This window comes from Cyclopterus lumpus, chromosome 6, assembly GCF_009769545.1.
Source record: "Cyclopterus lumpus isolate fCycLum1 chromosome 6, fCycLum1.pri, whole genome shotgun sequence".
NCBI classification, from domain to species: Eukaryota; Metazoa; Chordata; class Actinopteri; order Perciformes; family Cyclopteridae; genus Cyclopterus; species Cyclopterus lumpus.
The window spans coordinates 255,001-278,795 of NC_046971.1; the positions used below are offsets into that span (position 1 = coordinate 255,001).

General features: G+C 42.5%; 2 protein-coding genes across 3 annotated transcripts in view; both read right to left on the reverse strand.

Moving 5' to 3' along the window:
* Positions 1-5,257, reverse strand: part of LOC117732806 (fibroblast growth factor receptor substrate 2-like) — a 13,068-nt gene extending 7,811 nt beyond the window's left edge. For both annotated transcript variants that reach the window (XR_004609630.1, XM_034535988.1), the window contains exons 1-3: positions 4,927-5,257; positions 3,587-3,675; positions 3,421-3,512 (exon numbers count right to left, since the gene is read on the reverse strand). Coding sequence is in view for 1 of the 2 variants with exons in the window: in XM_034535988.1 (XP_034391879.1) it covers positions 3,421-3,486 (66 nt within the window). In the remaining variant the exon portion in view is untranslated. The remainder of the gene's footprint in view (positions 1-3,420; positions 3,513-3,586; positions 3,676-4,926) is intronic.
* Positions 5,258-9,585: 4,328 nt separating this feature from the next.
* The window catches only part of LOC117732295 (receptor-type tyrosine-protein phosphatase beta-like), a 62,784-nt gene continuing 48,574 nt past the window's right edge, over positions 9,586-23,795 (reverse strand). The window contains exons 32-34 of the mRNA XM_034535156.1: positions 23,540-23,675; positions 15,336-15,456; positions 9,586-10,220 (exon numbers count right to left, since the gene is read on the reverse strand). Of these exons, the coding sequence (XP_034391047.1) occupies positions 10,201-10,220; positions 15,336-15,456; positions 23,540-23,675 (277 nt within the window). The 3' untranslated portion in view covers positions 9,586-10,200. The remainder of the gene's footprint in view (positions 10,221-15,335; positions 15,457-23,539; positions 23,676-23,795) is intronic.

Below are 23,795 nucleotides of genomic sequence, written 5' to 3' on the forward strand. Positions count from 1 at the left end.
ACAACAACAAGACAATCAAAGCCAGGTACACAACAACAAGACAGCCAAAGCCAGGTACACAACAACAAGACAGCCAAAGCCAGGTACACAACAACAAGACAGCCAAAGCCAGGTACACAACAACAAGACAATCAAAGCCAGGTACACAACAACAAGACAGCCAAAGCCAGGTACACAACAACAAGACAATCAAAGCCAGGTACACAACAACAAGACAATCAAAGCCAGGTACACAACAACAAGACAGCCAAAGCCAGGTACACAACAACAAGACAGCCAAAGCCAGGTACACAACAACAAGACAGCCAAAGCCAGGTACACAACAACAAGACAGCCAAAGCCAGGTACACAACATCGAGACAGCCAAAGCCAGTTACACAACAACAACACAGTCAAAGCCAGGTACACAACAACAACGAGACAGTAGGAGGCAGGAACACAACAACAAGACAATCAAAGCCAGGTACACAACAACAACACAGCCAAAGCCAGGTACACAACAACAAGACAGCCAAAGCCAGGTACACAACAACAAGACAGCCAAAGCCAGGTACACAACAACAAGACAGCCAAAGCCAGGTACACAACAACAAGACAGCCAAAGCCAGGTACACAACAACAAGACAATCAAAGCCAGGTACACAACAACAAGACAATCAAAGCCAGGTACACAACAACAAGACAGCCAAAGCCAGGTACACAACAACAAGACAGCCAAAGCCAGGTACACAACAACAAGACAATCAAAGCCAGGTACACAACAACAAGACAGCCAAAGCCAGGTACACAACAACAAGACAATCAAAGCCAGGTACACAACAACAAGACAATCAAAGCCAGGTACACAACAACAAGACAGCCAAAGCCAGGTACACAACAACAAGACAGCCAAAGCCAGGTACACAACAACAAGACAGCCAAAGCCAGGTACACAACAAGACAGCAAACAACAAAAAGAGAGTCAGAGCCAGAGACACAACAACAAGACAGTCAAAGCCAAGAAAACAACAAAAACAAGTCAAATCCAGGTACAGAACAACAAAACAGTCTAGACGAAACTAGAGGCTGAGGGCATTCAGAGGGGTTTATATTGACAATAAAGTGGTTTCTGAGCTGTTTCAACAACAGAAGTGCTCGCCATCCAATAGCCAAAAAGTTCCCCGCAGAAATCTCCAATGTCAAAGATTTTAGAATTACAAGCAAGGTCACAGCAAGGTCTAATCCCACATCATGTCCCCCCCTATAGTCCAGGGCCCTATTTCTCGTACGTGGCTCAACTAAGTCGATCAAATGTCCTATTAGCCAGCTAAAATTAACAAGATGATTGACATCAGGCTATCCCGGTTTCTCAAAGGCTGATCCGCCCTCAAACCATCTCGTTAATTTGAGCCAGACTTCAGTTCACAGGATAGTTGAACCAGACTTCAGTAATCAGGATAGTTGAACCAGACTTCAGTTCACAGGATAGTTGAGCCAACTTCAGTTCACAGGATAGTTGAGCCAGACTTCAGTAATCAGGATAGTTGAACCAGACTTCAGTAAATTAGGATAGTTGAACCAGACTTCAGTAAATCAGGATAGTTGAACCAGACTTCAGTACTCAGGAAAGTTGATCCAGACTTCAGTAATCAGGATAGTTGAACCAGACTTCAGTAATCAGGATAGTTGAACCAGACTTCAGTAATCAGGATAGTTGAACCAGACTTCAGTAATCAGGATAGTTGAGCCAGACTTCAGTAATCAGGATAGTTGAACCAGACTTCAGTAAATCAGGATAGTTGAACCAGACTTCAGTAAATCAGGATAGTTGAACCAGACTTCAGTTCACAGGATAGTTGAACCAGACTTCAGTAATCAGGATAGTTGAACCAGACTTCAGTAATCAGAATAGTTGAACCAGACTTCAGTAATCAGGATAGTTGAACCAGACTTCAGTAATCAGGATAGTTGAACCAGACTTCAGTTCACAGGATAGTTGAACCAGACTTCAGTAATCAGGATAGTTGAACCAGACTTCAGTAATCAGGATAGTTGAACCAGACTTCAGTAATCAGGATAGTTGAACCAGACTTCAGTAATCAGGATAGTTGAACCAGACTTCAGTAATCAGGATAGTTGAACCAGACTTCAGTAATCAGAATAGTTGAACCAGACTTCAGTAATCAGGATAGTTGAACCAGACTTCAGTAATCAGGATAGTTGAACCAGACTTCAGTAATCAGGATAGTTGAGCCAGACATCAGTAATCAGGATAGTTGAACCAGACTTCAGTAATCAGGATAGTTGAACCAGACTTCAGTAATCAGGATAGTTGAACCAGACATCAGTAATCAGGATAGTTGAGCCAGACATCAGTAATCAGGATAGTTGAACCAGACTTCAGTAATCAGGATAGTTGAAACATGATTTTCTAACAGCACAAAGTCAAATAAACTCAAAGAGCCTCTTTGTTCTCCGCTGAGGAGCAGGAAATGATCATGAACGCATATGAGGAATTCCAGACCATAATCATGGCAAAATCTAATCAATTCATTTACTTCATTCGCGCTGGAGGGGGGCGTGGCTTATCTCCACGGAAACAGTTATAACTTCCACCATCCACCATGGAAGAAGTAACCACTATTTCTGCTTTATACTTGTTGTGGAAATCCCACAAACGTCAGAACATCTAATTCCCTCGTGTCTGGGTTCATAACATTAATATCATATATATATATATTTATACATAACATCACCCGTAGGCTCACACAGCTCGGTGACTTTGACCGACTACGTCTGGATAAGTGGATGAACATCCTCTTTATTCACAAATCACATCCATTCGTCTGTGCTTTGACTTTCATGAATCTGCTCTCAACGCAGCATCAGTGTTGGGAAAATGTATCGGCTCATTTTAAGAGCCTCATTCTTTAAATGTGCCTGCTGGCAGTCGGTGTAATGACATGCATCATCCAATGAGATCTAACATAACTCTTTCAGAAACAGTAGATAATATATATGTGTATATTCATGTATGTGGAGATGAACATATAGAACTTTTATTGCATTTACTCGGACATGGCAAACAGTCTGTGAGACAGTCAATGTGGCGTGTGGTGTTCAATGTAGGCTCCAGAAGGTCTGTAATAATTGATTCCTTGAGGGCAGAATGGAAGGCGCTCGTACAGGAAGTCGTCATCACGTCATCAGAACTCTCTCCCTATGAAACGTTAATCTAACTAATATCACTTCATCAATGAGGAAGGGAGGGGCCACTTTCTTCAGGGGGCGTGGCCAGATTATCCAGCTAGACTGAATGAGCCTGCGCTGGAGCAGGTTCAATTTTTTGAATGTGTTTCTATGGTGATAGACGAGAAATAGGGCCCGGGTCTCTATGGGTTAATCTGCAGGTGTGTGCTGATTGATAGATTACAAACTCACCTTGAATTTACTTTGATGATTATCTGGAATTGACTCTTTCTCTGGACAGCTTAAGCAGCTACCCATGGCTTCTTCAGAGCACCATCTGATCTCTGGGACATAACAGACACGCATTCAAAGAAACATCAACGCTGCCGTCTCAAAGAGACGTTTCTCTGGTACTCACCTAGATCCTGCCTCCAGTAGCCTTGGTTCCATCCTCAGAGCCCGAGGGCCTCTCATGCTCCGGTTGATTTGTAAACATGAACAGCAGCTCTGCACAGACACGCCACAGGGAACATGACATCCAGTTAGCACTTGTTTCAATCATTGTTCAAGCAATAGAGAGATGATACAGAGTATAGCTGATTGGCTCCATGAATCCAGACCCAACAACATGGAGCTCCTGATTATTATATTAACACGGTTTGTGTTAACATAATAATTAATACTTCCCACAGGAGGTCTTAAAAGAATGTAAGTAAATAACTCAAATGTCTCCTGAAGGATAATCAACATAGTTTTGATTAATAATCATGTTTATCCGCTCTAGAAGAGTTTCGGTCAAACACTGAGTGTCTGGTGTGATCTCAGTGCTCCCAGTTTCAAATGGCTTTAATAAGAGCAGGATATTAAAGGGTCATAGAGGGTGTTATTATTACCAGGGTATTAATATGGGCAGGGTATTAAAGCATAGTAAAGGGCAATAAAAGGTGTTATTATTACCAGGGTAATATTGAAGGGTAGTAAAGCATATGATTATTAGCAGGGTAGTAAAGGGTAATAAAGGGTATTAATATTGGCAGTATAAAGGGTATTATTAGTTAGGTTTATTAAAGGTTATTAATATTAGCAGAGTATTGGAGGGTAATAACAGGTATTATTATTAGCCAGTTATGAATGGATATTATTACCAGGGCAATAAGGGTAAAACGGATATTACTATAAGTATAATAAAGGACGTAGAGTGTAATATAGGATATTAAAAGGGTACTCGTTGGTACTAAGGGAAATTAAAGGGTATTAGAGGGTACTAAATGGTATTAAAGCGTATTAAAGGGTAATAAATGGTAGTAAAGCATAATAAGGGTACTAAAGGGTAATAAGTACTAAAGGGCATTACAGGGGAATACATTGGTATTGAAGGGTACTAAAGGATATTAAAGGGGTATTAAAGGATCTTAAATGGGAATAAAAGGGTACTAAAGAATATTAAAAGGGTACTAAATTATATTTAAAAGGGGTACTAAAGGTTATTAAAGACTATTAAAGGAGACTAAAAGGATGCTAACTGATATTAGAAGGTACTTAAGGTCATTCAAGAGTATTAGAGGATATTAAAGGGGTATTAAAGAATACTTAAGGGTACTAAATGGTAACAGCAGCTAGCTAGCTTAAAGCTAAGCGAACACAGATTGCAGCGATGTAGCATTAGTTAGCTCGGAGGCTACTAGCACGTCTCTCACCCTCTCACGGGGTTTTATCCCGGTATGTTCAGGGTGAAACAGCCGTCACACACATACTCACACAGGCCAAGGGTCAGGGGCAGCCTCCTCACTCCCCGGACCAGCAGCACAGCTAACGTTAGCTACTACTCCAGCAGCGCCTCCATCTTTCCTCTAGCGCCAAAACAACAATCACAAGTTGTCCCGGAGGCTCTAGCGGCTCAGATGGACCCGGGTCCAGAGCTGCACCTCCATGGGTAGTCCTGCTGGGTCTCTGCGGGGGGGCCGGTACCTTCCTTGCGCACCGTGGTGTCGCTAACAGCCCGTTTTACTCCGCTTTACCGAGGTTAGCTTCACTCTGCCGCTAAATCACTGCAACGAAACTTCCGAGAGTTCACTCCAATGTGGCGGAGACCTGCCGCTGTGCGCATGCGCGGGCGGTGCGGTTCGGGACGGTCGGGGCCTCTCCCAGCAGAGACATAATGTGTGACGTCACCTAGAAATACACATCACTACTCTTTCGTAATGCGTCAGCGTTCAGATCCTTTACTTCAGTAAGTACTAGTACCACACTGTTAAAGTAACGATGTTTTCCTATTATATCTGATGTTTACCATTATGTACCTCTGAGGTGTAGTACAGTAAGAAGTACAACATGTACCTCTGAGATGTAGTACAGTAAGAAATACAACATGTACCTCTGAGGTGTAGTACAGTATAAAGTACAACATGTACCTCTGAGGTGTAGTACAGTAAGAAGTACAACATGTACCTCTGAGGTGTAGTACAGTAAGAAGTACAACATGTACCTCTGATATGTAGTACAGTAAGAAGTACAACATGTACCTCTGAGATGTAGTACAGTAAGAAATACAACATGTACCTCTGAGATGTAGTACAGTAAGAAGTACATTATTTACCTCTGAGATGTAGTACAGTAAGAAGTACATTATTTACCTCTGAGGTGTAGTACAGTAAGAAGTACAACATGTACCTCTGAGATGTAGTACAGTAAGAAATACAACATGTACCTCTGAGATGTAGTACAGTAAGAAGTACATTATTTACCTCTGAGATGTAGTACAGTAAGAAGTACAACATGTACCTCTGAGGTGTAGTACAGTAAGAAGTACAACATGTACCTCTGAGATGTAGTACAGTAAGAAGTACATTATTTACCTCTGAGATGTAGTACAGTAAGAAGTACATTATTTACCTCTGAGATGTAGTACAGTAAGAAGTACATTATTTACCTCTGAGGTGTAGTACAGTAAGAAATACAACATGTACCTCTGAGATGTAGTACAGTAAGAAATACAACATGTACCTCTGAGGTGTAGTACAGTAAGAAGTACTATATGTACCTCTGAGGTGTAGTACAGTAAGAAGTACATTATGTACCTCTGAGATGTAGTACAGTAAGAAGTACTATATGTACCTCTGAGGTGTAGTACAGTAAGAAGTACATTATGTACCTCTGAGATGTAGTACAGTAAGAAGTACTATATGTACCTCTGAGATGTAGTACAGTAAGAAGTACTATATGTACCTCTGAGGTGTAGTACAGTAAGAAGTACATTATGTACCTCTGAGATGTAGTACAGTAAGAAGTACTATATGTACCTCTGAGGTGTAGTACAGTAAGAAGTACATTATTTACCTCTGAGGTGTAGTACAGTAAGAAGTACATTATTTACCTCTGAGATGTAGTACAGTAAGAAATACAACATGTACCTCTGAGATGTAGTACAGTAAGAAGTACATTATGTACCTCTGAGGTGTAGTACAGTAAGAAATACAACATGTACCTCTGAGGTGTAGTACAGTAAGAAGTACAACATGTACCTCTGAGATGTAGTACAGTAAGAAGTACATTATTTACCTCTGAGGTGTAGTACAGTAAGAAGTACATTATTTACCTCTGAGGTGTAGTACAGTAAGAAGTACATTATTTACCTCTGAGGTGTAGTACAGTAAGAAATACAACATGTACCTCTGAGGTGTAGTACAGTAAGAAATACAATATTACTGGGGGAGAAGTAGAAAGTCAGGTACAAGTAGTTTGATGTCGGTTATGGAAGAATAATCAGAGAAATACTTCTGCTCTCACATACAATATGTCTTTTCAAAATAAAGTACAGGTAATGTTGTCGGGAAAAATAAAATAAATGATGCAAACTTAAAATGATATCTGACATACAATTATCATTCAAACACATCATTTGACCTTCAACAATAATAAATCATACAAATATTCTTTGAACTTCAGAGTGACAGTTGTGGGTTATTTGAGATGTTTCTGCTCTTCTCATTGGTTTAGAGTTGTGATGTCACAGTTATGTGATCAGACGGATGTTTCTGGAGGCTTCATGTCGAACAAGCTCACATGTTGGTCACATATGTTCCATTATATAGTTATCTAGTATCTAGTTATTATTATTTGTTGTTAGTAGTCATCATTGTACTAGTATTACTGCAATTACTACTTTCTTCATATGAATAATTTCTATCATATGGATCATGTTGTAATGTTACTATTTTACTCTGTTAGGTTGTTAACATGACATCTCTCTCCTCAGGACCCTCCCTCAAGACCCTCTCTCAGGACCCTCTCTCAGGACCCTCCCTCAAGACCCTCTCTCAGGACCCTCTCTCAGGACCCTCCCTCAAGACCCTCTCTCAGGTCCTCTCTCAGGTCCTCCCTCAGGACCCTCTCTCAGGACCCTCTCTCAGGTCCTCCCTCAGGACCCTCTCTCAGGTCCTCTCTCAGGTCCTCCCTCAGGACCCTCCCTCAAGACCCTCTCTCAGGACCCTCTCTCAGGTCCTCTCTCAGGACCCTCCCTCAAGACCCTCTCTCAGGACCCTCCCTCAAGACCCTCTCTCAGGTCCTCTCTCAGGACCCTCTCTCAGGTCCTCTCTCAGGTCCTCCCTCAGGACCCTCCCTCAAGACCCTCTCTCAGGACCCTCTCTCAGGACCCTCTCTCAGGTCCTCTCTCAGGTCCTCCCTCAGGACCCTCCCTCAAGACCCTCTCTCAGGACCCTCTCTCAGGACCCTCTCTCAGGACCCTCTCTCAGGTCCTCCCTCAGGACCCTCCCTCAGGACCCTCTCTCAGGACCCTCTCTCAGGTCCTCCCTCAGGACCCTCTCTCAGGACCCTCTCTCAGGACCCTCCCTCAGGACCCTCTCTCAGGACCCTCTCTCAGGTCCTCCCTCAGGACCCTCTCTCAAGACCCTCTCTCAGGACCCTCTCTCAGGTCCTCCCTCAGGACCCTCTCTCAGGTCCTCCCTCAGGACCCTCCCTCAGGACCCTCTCTCAGGACCCTCTCTCAGGACCCTCTCTCAGGTCCTCCCTCAGGACCCTCACTCAAGACCCTCTCTCAGGACCCTCTCTCAGGTCCTCCCTCAGGACCCTCTCTCAAGACCCTCTCTCAGGACCCTCTCTCAGGACCCTCCCTCAGGACCCTCTCTCAGGACCCTCCCTCAAGACCCTCTCTCAGGTCCTCTCTCAGGACCCTCCCTCAAGACCCTCTCTCAGGACCCTCTCTCAGGACCCTCCCTCAAGACCCTCTCTCAGGTCCTCTCTCAGGTCCTCCCTCAGGACCCTCCCTCAAGACCCTCTCTCAGGACCCTCTCTCAGGACCCTCTCTCAGGTCCTCCCTCAGGACCCTCTCTCAGGACCCTCTCTCAGGTCCTCCCTCAGGACCCTCTCTCAGGACCCTCTCTCAGGTCCTCTCTCAGGACCCTCTCTGAGGTCCTCCCTCAGGACCCTCTCTCAGGACCCTCTCTCAGGTCCTCACTCAGGACCCTCTCTCAGGACCCTCCCTCAGGACCCTCTCTCAGGTCCTCCCTCAGGACCCTCTCTCAGGACCCTCTCTCAGGACCCTCTCTCAGGTCCTCCCTCAGGACCCTCTCTCAGGTCCTCCTCAGGACCCTCCCTCAGGACCCTCTCTCAGGACCCTCTCTCAAGACCCTCTCTCAGGACCCTCTCTCAGGACCCTCTCTCAGGTCCTCCCTCAGGACCCTCTCTCAGGACCCTCTCTCAGGTCCTCCCTCAGGACCCTCTCTCAGGACCCTCCTTCAGGACCCTCTCTCAGGTCCTCTCTCAGGACCCTCTCTCAGGACCCTCTCTCAGGACCCTCCCTCAGGACCCTCTCTCAGGACCCTCTCTGAGGTCCTCCCTCAGGACCCTCTCTCAGGACCCTCCCTCAGGACCCTCTCTCAGGTCCTCCCTCAGGACCCTCTCTCAGGACCCTCCCTCAGGACCCTCTCTCAGGACCCTCTCTCAGGTCCTCCCTCAGGACCCTCTCTCAGGACCCTCCCTCAGGACCCTCTCTCAGGACCCTCTCTCAGGTCCTCCCTCAGGACCCTCTCTCAGGACCCTCCCTCAGGACCCTCCCTCAGGACCCTCTCTCAGGACCCTCTCTCAGGACCCTCCCTCAGGACCCTCTCTCAGGACCCTCTCTGAGGTCCTCCCTCAGGACCCTCTCTCAGGACCCTCTCTCAGGACCCTCTCTCAGGTCCTCCCTCAAGACCCTCTCTCAGGACCCTCCCTCAGGACCCTCTCTCAGGACCCTCTCTCAGGTCCTCCCTCAGGACCCTCTCTCAGGGTACTACTTCAGGTTCTTCCTGTTAATGGTTTGGGGTCCTGGGACAGAGGATGTCGTATGTAAACACATTGTAAAGTTTTATGAGGACAATTTGAATATAAATAAGAAAAGAAGATTTTATGAAAATGTTGATCTGATTCTCTTTGAGTTATTTATTGTGCTTATCATGTACAATATATATATATCTGTGTACAACTATAACTCCACCTGAAGACACAGACACATTGTCTGCTGAATAAAGAAATACTAAATATAGGAAAGGAAAGCTGTACTATTAAAGAATGTGTCTTCATAGGAGAATAATATATTAATAAACACTTTAGGATGTCTGCTGTCTATCATTTGACACGTTGATTCAGCTGTTTTACACAGAAACACATCCAAACTTTTGATCATAAATAAGATGCAGTTTGTTTTTACAGAAACATGAAGGAGCTACCCTCCTCCTCCTCATTATGAATCTTCCTCTGAACAAACAGAAAATTACACTTTGGAGGAGCATGTGATTATTTTAAATGATAACTGCAATGTGCAAATATCAAAGCTCATAAAACACAATGAAAACACATTATTTAGAAATATATCTCTAAAAGAAATATATACATATACAAAGTAAATGTACAGTTCTGTTGATATTATTCTGTATTTTACAGAAGAATTGACAGCATTGACAGGTTTCATTGTAGTGCTAAACATATTGATCAGAATTCAAAGATATTGATCAGTAATCAAACATATCGATAGAATTGTCAACGTCTGCACAGGATCTCTGTGGAAAAAGATGAATATATTTAGATGAAAAGATTGATAAATAAATGTATACATAACAGTTCATTTAACTCTAATAACTCTAAACAGGTATCAGATACAGGTGTAGTTTGATTGCTAATGAGCTACAGGTGTAGTTTGATTACTAATGAGCTACAGGTGTAGTTTGATTACTAATGAGCTACAGGTGTAGTTTGATTATTAATGAGCTACAGGTGTAGTTTGATTACTAATGAGCTACAGGTGTAGTTTGAGCTACAGGTGTAGTTTGATTATTAATGAGCTACAGGTGTAGTTTGATTATTAATGAGCTACAGGTGTAGTTTGTTTACTAATGAGCTACAGGTGTAGTTTGATTACTAATGAGCTACAGGTGTAGTTTGATTGCTAATGAGCTACAGGTGTAGTTTAAATTACTAATGAGCTACAGGTGTAGTTTGATTATTAATGAGCTACAGGTGTAGTTTGATTACTAATGAGCTACAGGTGTAGTTTGATTATTAATGAGCTACAGGTGTAGTTTGATTATTAATGAGCTACAGGTGTAGTTTGTTTACTAATGAGCTACAGGTGTAGTTTGATTACTAATGAGCTACAGGTGTAGTTTGATTGCTAATGAGCTACAGGTGTAGTTTAAATTACTAATGAGCTACAGGTGTAGTTTGATTATTAATGAGCTACAGGTGTAGTTTGATTACTAATGAGCTACAGGTGTAGTTTGATTATTAATGAGCTACAGGTATAGTTTGATTATTAATGAGCTACAGGTGTAGTTTGGTTGATAATGAGCTGCAGGTGTAGTTTGATTACTAATGAGCTACAGGTGTAGTTTGATTATTAATGAGCTACAGGTGTAGTGTGTTTACTAATGAGCTGCAGGTGTAGTTTGGTTGATAATGAGCTACAGGTGTAGTTTAATTACTAATGGGCTGCAGGTGTAGTTTGATTGATAATGAACTGCATGTGTAGTTTGATTAATAATGATGAGCTACAGGTGTAGTTTGATTACTAATGGGCTACAGGTGTAGTTTGATTGATAATGAACTGCAGGAGTAGTTTGATTATTAATGAGCTACAGGTGTAGTTTGATTATTAATGAGCTACAGGTGTAGTTTGATTATTAATGAGCTACATGTGTAGTTTTATTATTAATTAGATACAGGTATAATTTGTTTACTAATAAGCTACAGGTGTAGTTTGATTACTAATGAGCTTCAGGTGTAGTTTGATTGCTAATAAGCTACATGTGTAGTTTGATTATTAATGAGCTACAGGTGTAGTTTGTTTACTAATGAGCTACAGGTGTAGTTTGATTGCTAATGACCTACAGGTGTAGTTTGATTGCTAATGAGCTACAGGTGTAGTTTGATTGATAATGAACTGCAGGTGTAGTTTGAGTATTAATGATGAGCTACAGGTGTAGTTTGATTACTAATGGGCTACAGGTGTAGTTTGATTATTAATGGGCTACAGGTGTAGTTTGATTGATAATGAACTGCAGGAGTAGTTTGATTATTAATGAGCTACAGGTGTAGTTTGATTACTAATGGCCTACAGGTGTAGTTTGATTATTAATGAGCTACAGGTGTAGTTTGATTATTAATGAGCTACATGTGTAGTTTTATTATTAATTAGATACAGGTATAATTTGTTTACTAATGAGCTGGAGGTGTAGTTTGATTGCTAATGAGCTACAGGTGTAGTTTGTTTACTAATGAGCTGGAGGTGTAGTTTGAGTATTAATGAGCTACAAGTGTAGTTTGATTACTAATGAGCTTCAGGTGTAGTTTGATTGCTAATAAGCTACATGTGTAGTTTGATTATTAATGAGCTACAGGTGTAGTTTGATTGCTAATGACCTACAAGTGTAGTTTGATTACTAATGAGCTTCAGGTGTAGTTTGATTGCTAATAAGCTACATGTGTAGTTTGATTATTAATGAGCTACAGGTGTAGTTTGTTTACTAATGAGCTACAGGTGTAGTTTGATTGCTAATGACCTACAGGTGTAGTTTGATTACTAATGAGCTACAGGTGTAGTTTGATTATTAATGAGCTACAGGTGTAGTGTGTTTACTAATGAGCTGCAGGTGTAGTTTGGTTGATAATGAGCTACAGGTGTAGTTTAATTACTAATGGGCTACAGGTGTAGTTTGATTGATAATGAACTGCAGGTGTAGTTTGATTATTAATGATGAGCTACAGGTGTAGTTTGATTACTAATGGGCTACAGGTGTAGTTTGATTATTAATGGGCTACAGGTGTAGTTTGATTGATAATGAACTGCAGGAGTAGTTTGATTATTAATGAGCTACAGGTGTAGTTTGATTATTAATGAGCTACATGTGTAGTTTTATTATTAATTAGATACAGGTATAATTTGTTTACTAATAAGCTACAGGTGTAGTTTGATTGCTAATGAGCTACAGGTGTAGTTTGTTTACTAATGAGCTGGAGGTGTAGTTTGAGTATTAATGAGCTACAAGTGTAGTTTGATTACTAATGAGCTTCAGGTGTAGTTTGATTGCTAATAAGCTACATGTGTAGTTTGATTATTAATGAGCTACAGGTGTAGTTTGTTTACTAATGACCTACAGGTGTAGTTTGATTGCTAATGAGCTACAGGTGTAGTTTGTTTACTAATGAGCTACAAGTGTAGTTTGATTGCTAATGACCTACAAGTGTAGTTTGATTGCTAATGAGCTACAGGTGTAGTTTGTTTACTATTGAGCTACAGGTGTAGTTTGATTACTAATGAGCTACAGGTTTCATTACTAATGAGCTACAGGTGTAGTGTGATTACTAATAAGCTACAGGTGTAGTTTGATTATTAATGAGCTACAGGTGTAGTTTGTTTACTAATGAGATACAGGTGTAGTTTGATTACTAATGAGCTACAGGTGTAGTTTGATTGCTAATGAGCTACAGGTGTAGTTTGTTTACTAATGAGCTACATGTGTAGTTTGATTGCTAATGACCTACAAGTGTAGTTTGATTGCTAATGAGCTACAGGTGTAGTTTGTTTACTATTGAGCTACAGGTGTAGTTTGATTACTAATGAGCTACAGGTTTCATTACTAATGAGCTACAGGTGTAGTGTGATTACTAATAAGCTACAGGTGTAGTTTGATTATTAATGAGCTACAGGTGTAGTTTGTTTACTAATGAGCTACAGGTGTAGTTTGATTACTAATGAGCTACAGGTGTAGTTTGATTGCTAATGAGCTACAGGTGTAGTTTGTTTACTAATGAGCTACAGGTGTAGTTTGATTACTAATGAGCTACGTGACTAGATTGATTACTAATGAGCTACAGGTGTAGTTTGTTTACTAATGAGCTACAGGTGTAGTTTGATTATTAATGAGCTACAGGTTTCATTACTAATGACCTACAGGTGTAGTTTGAGTATTAATGAGCTACAGGTGTAGTTTGATTGCTAATGAGCTACAGGTGTAGTTTGTTTACTAATGAAATGGAGGTATAGTTTGAGTATTAATGAGCTACAATTGTAGTTTGATTATTAATGAGCTACAGGTCTAGTTTGAGTATTAATGAGCTACGTGTAAATTGGAAACTAATAAGCTACAGGTGTAGTTTGATTGCTAATAAGCTACAGGTGTAGTTTGATTATTAATGAGCTACAGTTGTAGTTTGTTTACTAATAAACTACAGGTGTAGTTTGATTGCTAATGACCTACAGGTGTAGTTTGATTGCTAATGAGCTACAGGTGCAGTTTGATTACTAATGAGCTACATGACTAGATTGATTACTAATGAGCTACAGGTGTAGTTTGTTTACTAATGAGCTACAGGTGTAGTTTGATTATTAATGAGCTACAGGTGTAGTTTGATTATTAATGAGCTACAGGTTTCATTACTAATGAGCTACAGGTGTAGTGTGATTACTAATAAGCTACATGTTTAGTTTGATTATTAATGAGCTACAGGTGTAGTTTGTTTACTAATAAGCTACAGGTGTAGTGTGATTATGAATGAGCTACAGGTGTAGTTTGATTACTAATGAGCTACAGTTGTAGTTTGATTGCTAATGAGCTACAGGTGTAGTTTGTTTACTAATGAGCTACAGATGTAGTTTTATTACTAATGAGCTACATGACTAGATTGATTACTAATGAGCTACAGGTGTAGTTTGTTTACTAATGAGCTACAGGTGTATTTTGATTATTAATGAGCTACAGGTGTAGTTTGATTATTAATGAGCTACAGGTTTCATTACTAATGAGCTACAGGTGTAGTTTGATTATTAATGAGCTACAGGTGTAGTTTGTTTACTAATGAGCTACAGGTATAGTTTGATTATTAATGAGCTACAGGTGTAGTTTTATTATTAATTAGATAGGGGTATAATTTGTTTACTAATAAGCTACAGGTGTAGTTTGATTGCTAATGAGCTGCAGGTGTAGTTTGAGTATTAATGAGCTACAGGTGTAGTTTGATTGCTAATGAGCTACAGGTGTAGTTTGATTACTAATGAGCTACAGGTGTAGTTTGATTGCTAATGAGCTACAGGTGTAGTTTGTTTACTAATGAGCTGGAGGTCTAGTTTGAGTATTAATGAGCTACAAGTGTAGTTTGATTATTAATGAGCTACAGGTCTAGTTTGAGTATTAATGAGCTACGTGTAAATTGGAAACTAATAAGCTACAGGTGTAGTTTGATTACTAATGAGCTTCAGGTGTAGTTTGATTGCTAATAAGCTACATGTGTAGTTTGATTATTAATGAGCTACAGGTGTAGTTTGTTTACTAATGAGCTACAGGTGTAGTTTGATTGCTAATGACCTACAGGTGTAGTTTGATTGCTAATGACCTACAGGTGTAGTTTGATTGCTAATGAGCTACAGGTGTAGTTTGTTTACTAACGAGCTACAGGTTTCATTACTAATGAGCTACAGGTGTAGTTTGTTTACTAATGAGCTACAGGTTTCATTACTAATGAGCTACAGGTGTAGTTTGTTTACTAATGAGCTACAGGTTTCATTACTAATGAGCTACAGGTGTAGTTTGAGTATTAATGAGCTACAAGTGTGAATTTGTTACTAATGAGCCACAACTGTCCACTGACTACTAATGAGGTAGGATTTTTATGATACCTACCTCTTTGTAAGTTGTAGTTGACATTTGCATAGACGGGGTAGAGGAGGTTTTCCTGCTCACTTTGGAGCTTTCTGGCTTTGAGAACGTCACAAACACACTGATGGAGGTACGAATACTGACACTGAGGAAAGATGGAGGAGAAACTATGTCACATTAATATAATATAATATTAATGATGTAACTTAACATATAATATAATATACCATAGTATAATACAATATAATATAACATAACATGATACAATATAACATGATATTATATTATATAAAATAATATAATATAATATTAAATAACATAATATTACATAATAAATTATATAATATTAAAAAACATTATATTATATTAAATAACATAATAAAATAAAACATTATATTATATTAAATAACATAATAATAATTGTGGTGACAGGGCTGGAGGGAAGTGGGGGAGTGGCCTCAGCTTGAACAGATCTGTGCTTTTGTGTCTCTTCCCTAAATGAACCTCAGTAGGGCCGGAGGAAGAGCCAGAGCCAATGAAAACACTCCAAACGATAGCTTGAGTCTGCTCGTTACAATCATATCATATGCACAAGGCGGTCATGGATCGGCTGGGTCTGACCCCAGAGGATCACCGGCGGAGGTTCCGCGAGGCCACGCTGAGGCCGGCACCCTTCCCAACCCACAGGGGATCCTTCAAACATCAGGGCAGGAGTGTTGGAGGTGCGGGCAGGAAGCGGGCCAGGTGATCCGGGTTGCCGGCTCTCCAACACCCTCCCCCGGTCCAGGGGCGACGTACTGTGTTCCGGTAAGAATGGTGGATTCCGGCTGTATACAGTCTATGATCCACCAGAGCCTGGTTCGGCCCGGGGCATTGGTGGAGGCATTGTGGGTAAAAAATAGGTGTGTGCATGGGTATGTTCACAAGTATCCTATGATGTCAGTCGAAATTAGACACAGGGGGAAAAAAGCATAATGTAAAGGTTGCGGTTAGCTCCCGCCTTACGCACCCCTTAATCTTAATCCCGTGGAGACTCCACCGGCTACCGAGTTTCACTCCATGGAAGATTTTCCACTTGAGCAGTCTCGGGACGATACTCTACGCTGAGCCTTCGACCAAGTGATTAGAATTGATGGTCAGCTGGTGCGCCCTGATGCAGCGCAGTCATATCCACACTTTTCATTGATTAGGGACAGACTGTATAGAGTGATTTTCCAGGCGGCTCACTATAACCCGATGGCTGGTCACATGGGATACGATAAAACACTGGACCGTATAATGACACGATTTTATTGTCCGGGCATCTGGGTGGATGGGCGCCGTTGGTGTGCGTCCAGTCCGGAGTGTCAATTGGTAAACTCCCCGGCCATTCCGGGGGCGCCTTTACGTCCTCTGCCATTAATGGAGGTTCCGTTCCAGCGAATCGCTATGGACTTTATCGGGCCATTTCACCGGAGTGCACGCGGATATCGCTTTGTGTTAGTCCTGGTGGATTACGTAAAACGATATCCGGAGGCGGTGCCATTGTGCAACATTTCTGCAAAGAGTTGCGGAATCCGAAAGAGATTCTGACTGACCAGGGCACCCAGTTCATAACTTTACGGGTTAATTCAATTAAATTCAGTTTATTTTGTATAGCCCAATATCACAAATTACAAATTTGCCTTTAAATTGGCTTTACAATCTGTACACATACGACATCCGTGACCTTTGACCTCACATTGGATCAGGAAAAACTCCCCAAAAATAACCTTTCCCCTTGAAAAAAGGGAAGAAACCTTCAAGAGAGCAACAGAGGAGGATCCCTCTCCCCGGATGGACAGATGAATGGATGTCATGTGACCAGATGAACAGAGTTACAGAGTTACATAAACACATTACATGAATATGACAATGTATGAATGGAACTCCAATCCATGAAACAGAAGGAGGTAGAGAGGAGGGGGGGCGGGGCATCAGCAGGGCCAATGGGAGGCCGGCTCACCAGGCATCAGACACCTCCAGGTCCAATGGACCCTATGAGACGTGAAGTCACAACGACTCCGGGGAGGAAGCAGAGTTAATAAGGTGCAATGGAGAGATGTAAATTCATCCATAAGGAGAGAGAGAAGAGGAGATAGGTGCTCAGTGTATCCTAAAACATCCCCCAGCAGCCTATAAGCCTATACCAGCATATCAAGGGGCTGGACCAGGGCAGTCCTGATTCAGCCCTAACTATAAGCACTATTAAACAGGAAAGTCTTAAGTCTATTCTTAAATGAGGTGACTGTGTCTGCCTCCAGGACTGAAAGTGGAAGCTGGTTCCATAAAAGAGGAGCTTGATAACTGAAGGCTCTGGCTCCCATCCTACTTTTTAGGACTCTAGGAACCACAAGTAGCCCCGCATTTAGTGAGCAGCTCTCTAGTGGGGCAATATGGTACTACAAGCTCCTTAAGATATGATGATGCATCACCAATCAAGGCTTTGTAGGTGAGGAGAAGAATTTTAACCTTTTAAGCCCCAAGCCATTTTCTAGGTTTCTGCTCGAAATATCATACCCAAACTAAAAAGGGTGTAGCTCTGCCACCACAAAGGTTATTAGAATAATGTTGGTCTTATAATAAAGGCAACACATGTGGGCTTCTGTTCAGATGTGTACATATTAGTATATACGTTACTGGTTAAGAGTAAATAAAGATGAAAGACAGCAAAAGTTGAATTTCCAGGTTCGCCTAGAAAAAAAAGCACTTTCAGGATGATTATCTCTTTGAAAGATGCACAGAAACAGAAAAGCACATCAGAGATCACAGCACAACATGTGTGATCAGTCTCTCTGAAAAGTTTGACTCTGAAAAAGTAAAGCAGAACAAAGTTAGAGAGGTTTTAGTACAGATAAATTAGGCGAAATGGGCATTTGGGCAATTTGAATTTTGATGTACCAAACCATATATTTCACTTGTATATTACTTATGGTGTTCAATACATCCAAATATAGCAGTCTTTGTTGATTAGAAGAAGAAAAATGAATTTTTTCGCAAAACATAAGCAACATTTGTGACTGTAAGCGCTAAATCGATTCATGGTGCTGTGTTCTTTGGCTCATATCTCAGAAATTCTTTGGTGCAGAAGGATTTTGAAAAGACATTTAGAATCTGTGTGGTCTCTTGGTTTTTGCTATCTGTCTTTTTCTGATAGCACCGAGCTACGGGATGCTAGTTCCGGAAACGTGCTGAGTGGAATGACTCCTGACAAAATGATGATTATGATATTTTCATAATTCTTTCAGTTGGTGTTTGAATTGTGTGGAAATGGCTTACTGAGTCTTGTAGCCCAAGTTCTCTTGTTTAATTTGATGTACAACATCAATATATTTGTTCATGTTTATTGTAAGATTTTACACAGTCTAACTATGATGTGTAAATCGGCCCCCAATTGGGCGCCATGGGACTTAATGTGATTCTTGATTTTACAGGGAGCCAGTGCAGAGCAGCTAATACAGGAGTCATGTGATCTCTTTTCTTAGTTTTTGTGAGCACACGAGCTGCAGCATTCTGGATCAACTGGAGGGATTTAAGAGACTTATTAGAGCAGCCTGATAATAAGGAGTTGCAGTAATCTAGTCTGGAAGTAACAAACGCGTGAACCAGCTTTTCTGCATCTTTTTGAGACAAGATGTGCCTGATTTTTGAAATGTTACATAGATGAAAAAATGCAATCCTTGAGATTTGCTTAACGTGGGAGTTAAAGGACAAGTCTCGGTCAAAGATAATTAGAGATTCTTTACAGTGGTGTTGGATGCCAGGGAAATGCCATCTACAGAAACCACATCACCAGATAATTGATCTCTGAGGTGTTCAGGGCCAGTAAAATAACTTCAGTTTTGTCTGAGTTTAACATCAGGAAGTTGCAGGTCATCCATGTTTTTATGTCTTTAAGACATTCATGAATTTTAGCGAGCTGGTTGGTCTGGTGGGACAGACACAGTCTCTATAGAGTTAAGGTTAAGGGTGGGTAACTGCTCCAATGGAAGTGCAGAGAAGGGTGGAAGACTACAACTCTGCTTCTGCTTCCTGATCTGAACTCTGGGTCATGGATTAAGTCCGTTAATCAACTTGGCCATGTTCACAGAAATGAGACGCGCTCCATCCCAAGTGGGATGAATGCCGTCTGGACTCATCAGATCAGGCTTTCCCCAGAAAGTCTGCCAGTTATCTATGTAGCCCACATTGTTTGCTGGGCACCACCTGGACAACCAGCGGTTGAATGACGACATGCGGCTATACATGTCATCATTGATCAGATTGGGGAGAGGACCAGAGAAAACTACGGTGTCCGACATTGTCTTGGCATAAGTACACACCGATTCCACATTAATTTTAGTGACCTCGGACCGCTGCAGTCGGGAGTCATTACCGCCGGCGTGTATTATAATCTTACTGTAACTACGCTCATCTTTAGCCAGCAGTTTTTTTTTAACCATTTTATTTTTATTCAACAATAAATACACCAATACAAGTCATCAACAACATCGACAGCCAGAAATAAAAATGACAAATGAAAACCTGCTGTCATTTCAAGTCTGTGTCAACTGCCATCGAGTCCACTTCCTCCATTTACTGTCCATCCGTGATCCCGTGTCAGTCTTTCCATAATGTTTATTTCCCCCACTGTGTCCACCCAATGGGTCTGAGTGGGTATATCATCCGTCCCCCATTTTCTTGTAATGGCCGTTTTACCTGCAACCATGAGTATCTCGAATAGGTACAAGTCCCCATCATGTACATCATTCTCTGTGTGCATACACAGATACATCAGTTTATGATTCATTTGAAATGTGTATCCCAGAATATCTTGTGTCTATGGACCGTTCCCCAAAACCCTATTATTTTGTGACAATTCCAGAATATATGTGCATGGTTGGCTTCAGATGACCCACAATTTCTCCAACATGACTTTCTTGTTTCAGAATAATTATTTTATATTTTAGGTGTGATAAAGAACCGTATTAGATTTTTCCAGGAAAACTCTCTCCAGGCTCGCGAACAGGTTGTTGTCTTGTGTTTTTCCCGCATGTTATCCCATTCATCTTCAGATATTTCCATATCAAATTCTCTTTCCCATTTTTCTTTTATATACCCTGTTGCGTTTTTGTCATTCATCAATGCCTTATATAGTGTAGTTATAGTCCTAACCCGGTTCCCTTTATATGCATCAAGCATTACTTGTACCACCTTGTTCACTTCTAGAGAGCTCCTGTTCAATCTGTTTCCCATAATAATCCCGTATCTGTAAATATTTGTAAAATTCCCTCCAATCCAGGTCATATTTTGTTTTCAAGTCTTAAACTCCTTATCTTCCCTTTTTCCCCCAGTGTGCACCATGCCGTAATGCCCTTCTCCCCCACTGCGCCCAGTTGGTTTAAAACTGCTATCAAAAGACGCCCATTTCAATAAATGTGCGTTGTTCTCCGCCTTATTATGTCTAAGTAATTTGAACCATAATTCCAAGGTACATTTTGTGATCTAATCCATTTGATTTCTAACCTTCTTAAATGTTTCCTTATCTCCTATTATACTCTGTATCGGACACATTCCAAATGATTTTTCCATTTCTTTCCATTTTGCTTCATAGTCCAGTTTACACCAACTATGCACATATCTCAGCTGGGCCGCGTGGAACCTCTCTCCTCACATCACTTATCCCTTGTTTGACTTCTTTAACCTCCTATGCTATGGGTGTTAGCAAGTCAATCAGCTGATTTAAGCTAGCTGGCTCTGCTCCTGCCACGTTCCTCTCGCCCCGCACTTCATTGTCAGCATTTGATTCCATTTTCTATCACCTCTGACTTGGTTTTATTTGTATATCCGACCTCTTTATGTATTCCCTTCTATATTATATTGGATTTATTTATTTAAATTATGATTTTTGAGGGTTTATCGTCGCCGAGTTGAGAGAGCTCAAAACTACATGACTGCTCACTCCGCCATCTTGCAGCACACCTTAGCCAGCAGTTTTAAACAAGATTCAATGTCGCCCGCTCTGGCCCCCGGGATGCATATGACTTTGGTCCCTGGCTTCCCTATCTTCACGTTTCTGACTATGGAGCTACCTATAACCAGAGTGGGTTTCTCAGCGGGTGCGTCGCTGAGTGGGGAAAACTGGTTTGAAACATGAAGAGGTTGGCGGTGCTCAGTGGACTTCTGTTTAGACTTAAAACCCCTTCGAACAGTCACCCAGCCATCCGGCTGCTCGGGGGCTGCCGGGGGACAGCTAACAGAGGCTAACGCTAGCGGTTCCGCACCGGCTATGGGGGGTGGCGAGCTAACTAGCGTAACTGTCTGAGCTTCGATGGTGCGGAGCCGTGCATCTAACCCACTTAGAACTGCCTCCAACCAGCAAATGAACTACACTTGTTGCATGTACCGTTATCATTAAGGGAGGCAGAGGAATAGCTCTACATGAGACACTCTGAGCAAGAGGGAGGGGGAGGGGGAGAAGAAGACATCGCGAGCTGCTAAGCTGGCAACCGGAAGTGATGCAATACGCTTACCGGAAGAGAGAGAGCGATGCGTTCAGGGAAGTCTGAAAATGTGCCATGGATGGTGTCAATCTTACTGGGCATTAAATCTATTCGGACCTGTGTGTACCACCCACAGACTGATGGTCTGGTGGAGCGTCTGAATAAGACTTTGAAGTCCATGATCCATAAATTTATTAGCGAAGATATGCGTAATTGGGATAAATGGCTTGATTCTCTGCAGTTCGGGAGGTCCCCCAGGCCTCCACGGGATTTTCTGCCTTTGAACTGTTGTTCGGCAGGACTCCGCGGGGGGGTGCTCCACCTCATTAAAGAAAACTGGGAGGAGGGGCTGAGCACCAGTAAAAGTGAGATCCAGTACGTCCTGGACCTGCGAGCAAAGCTCCACACACTGGGTAGGATGTCACGTGAGAATTTGCTCCAGGCCCAGGGGCATCAACAACGGCTGTACGACAGAGGGGCCAGGCTGAGACAATTCACACCGGGAGAGAAGGTACTTGTATTGCTTCCTCCTTCCAGCTCTAAACTCCTCGCCAAGTGGCCCTTTGTGGTCACACGGCGAGTGGGGGATGTCGACTATGAGGTGGTGCGTTCTGACAGGGATGGAGTTACACAGATTTACCAACTCAACCTTCTGAAAGCATGGAGGGAGGCGGAGTCTGTGTCTCTGGTGTCTGCGGTATCTGAGAGAGAGGAGCTGGAGCCTGAGGTCCCAAAATCCACCAATCCGGCCTCGCTCCTTTGTGAAGACCATCTCTCCGGGACCCAGAGAACAGACATTGCCCAGTTGCAAGAGCAGTTTGCTGACGTGTTCTCTCTCCTGCCAGGACGCACAAACCTCATCATGCACCAGATTGAGACTCCTCCAGGCGTTACGGTGCGGTCACGACCCTACAGGCTGCCTGAGGGAATTAGCGGCCATGCTGGAGATGGGGGTAATAGAAGAGTCACACAGTGCCTGGTGTAGCCCCATTGTTCTTGTCGTCAAGAAGGATGGGTCTATACGATTCTGCGTAGACTATCGCAGGGTGAATGATGTCTCATGGTTCGATGCTTACCCAATGCCTCGGGTCGACTATCTCCTAGACCGACTGGGCACTGCACGTTTCTTTACGACACTGGATTTAACTGAGGGCTACTGGCAGATTCCTTTGTCGCCAGAGTCCAAGGAAAAGACTCCACTCCGTTTGGTTTATACCAAATCACCATGCTTCCCTTTGGGTTGTTCGGGGCCCCAGCCACTTTTCAACGCCTCATGGACCGGGTGCTGCGTCCGCACGCTGGATATGCTGCTGCCTACTTGGATGATGTGATCATCCACAGCACCACCGGGGCGGAGCATGTGCAGCGGGTGGGCGCGGTGCTGGAGTCCCTGAGGCAGGCGGGGCTTACCGCCAACCCAGGGAAGTGTGCAGTTGGACAGAGGGAGGTACGGTATCTGGGGTACCTCTTGGAGATAGACAAAACCTCCGCTATCGCAGCCTGCCCGCGGCCCAAGACTAAAAAAGGGGTGAGGCAGTTTCTGGGGCCACACCCCGCTCCAATGGCTCCACCGCATGAAAGATACTAACTCCCGGATTACTCTGTGGTATCTGGCATTGCAGCCTTTTAATTTTAAAATGATCCATAGGCCGGGGACGCAGATGGCCGTGGCCGACTTCCTCTCACGCTATATCATTAAGTTTGTTACAATCATTTATATTATTTCACCTCTGTCTGCACCATGTGTGACCGGTGGAGTCGCAGGTCAAACACGGAGCCGTAGATATCCAGTGTGTCCTTGGAGTCCAGCTGCTGCAGAACCCGGTCCAGAACGATAAAGGTCCCAGTCCGACCGACTCCGGCACTGACACACACACAGACACACACACCTCATTTAAAAAACACTGGATTTAACAGATTAGGAACAAGACTGTTAATTTGTGGATCTTCTGAGTTCTGTTGTAATGAACAGATGAGGACAGGT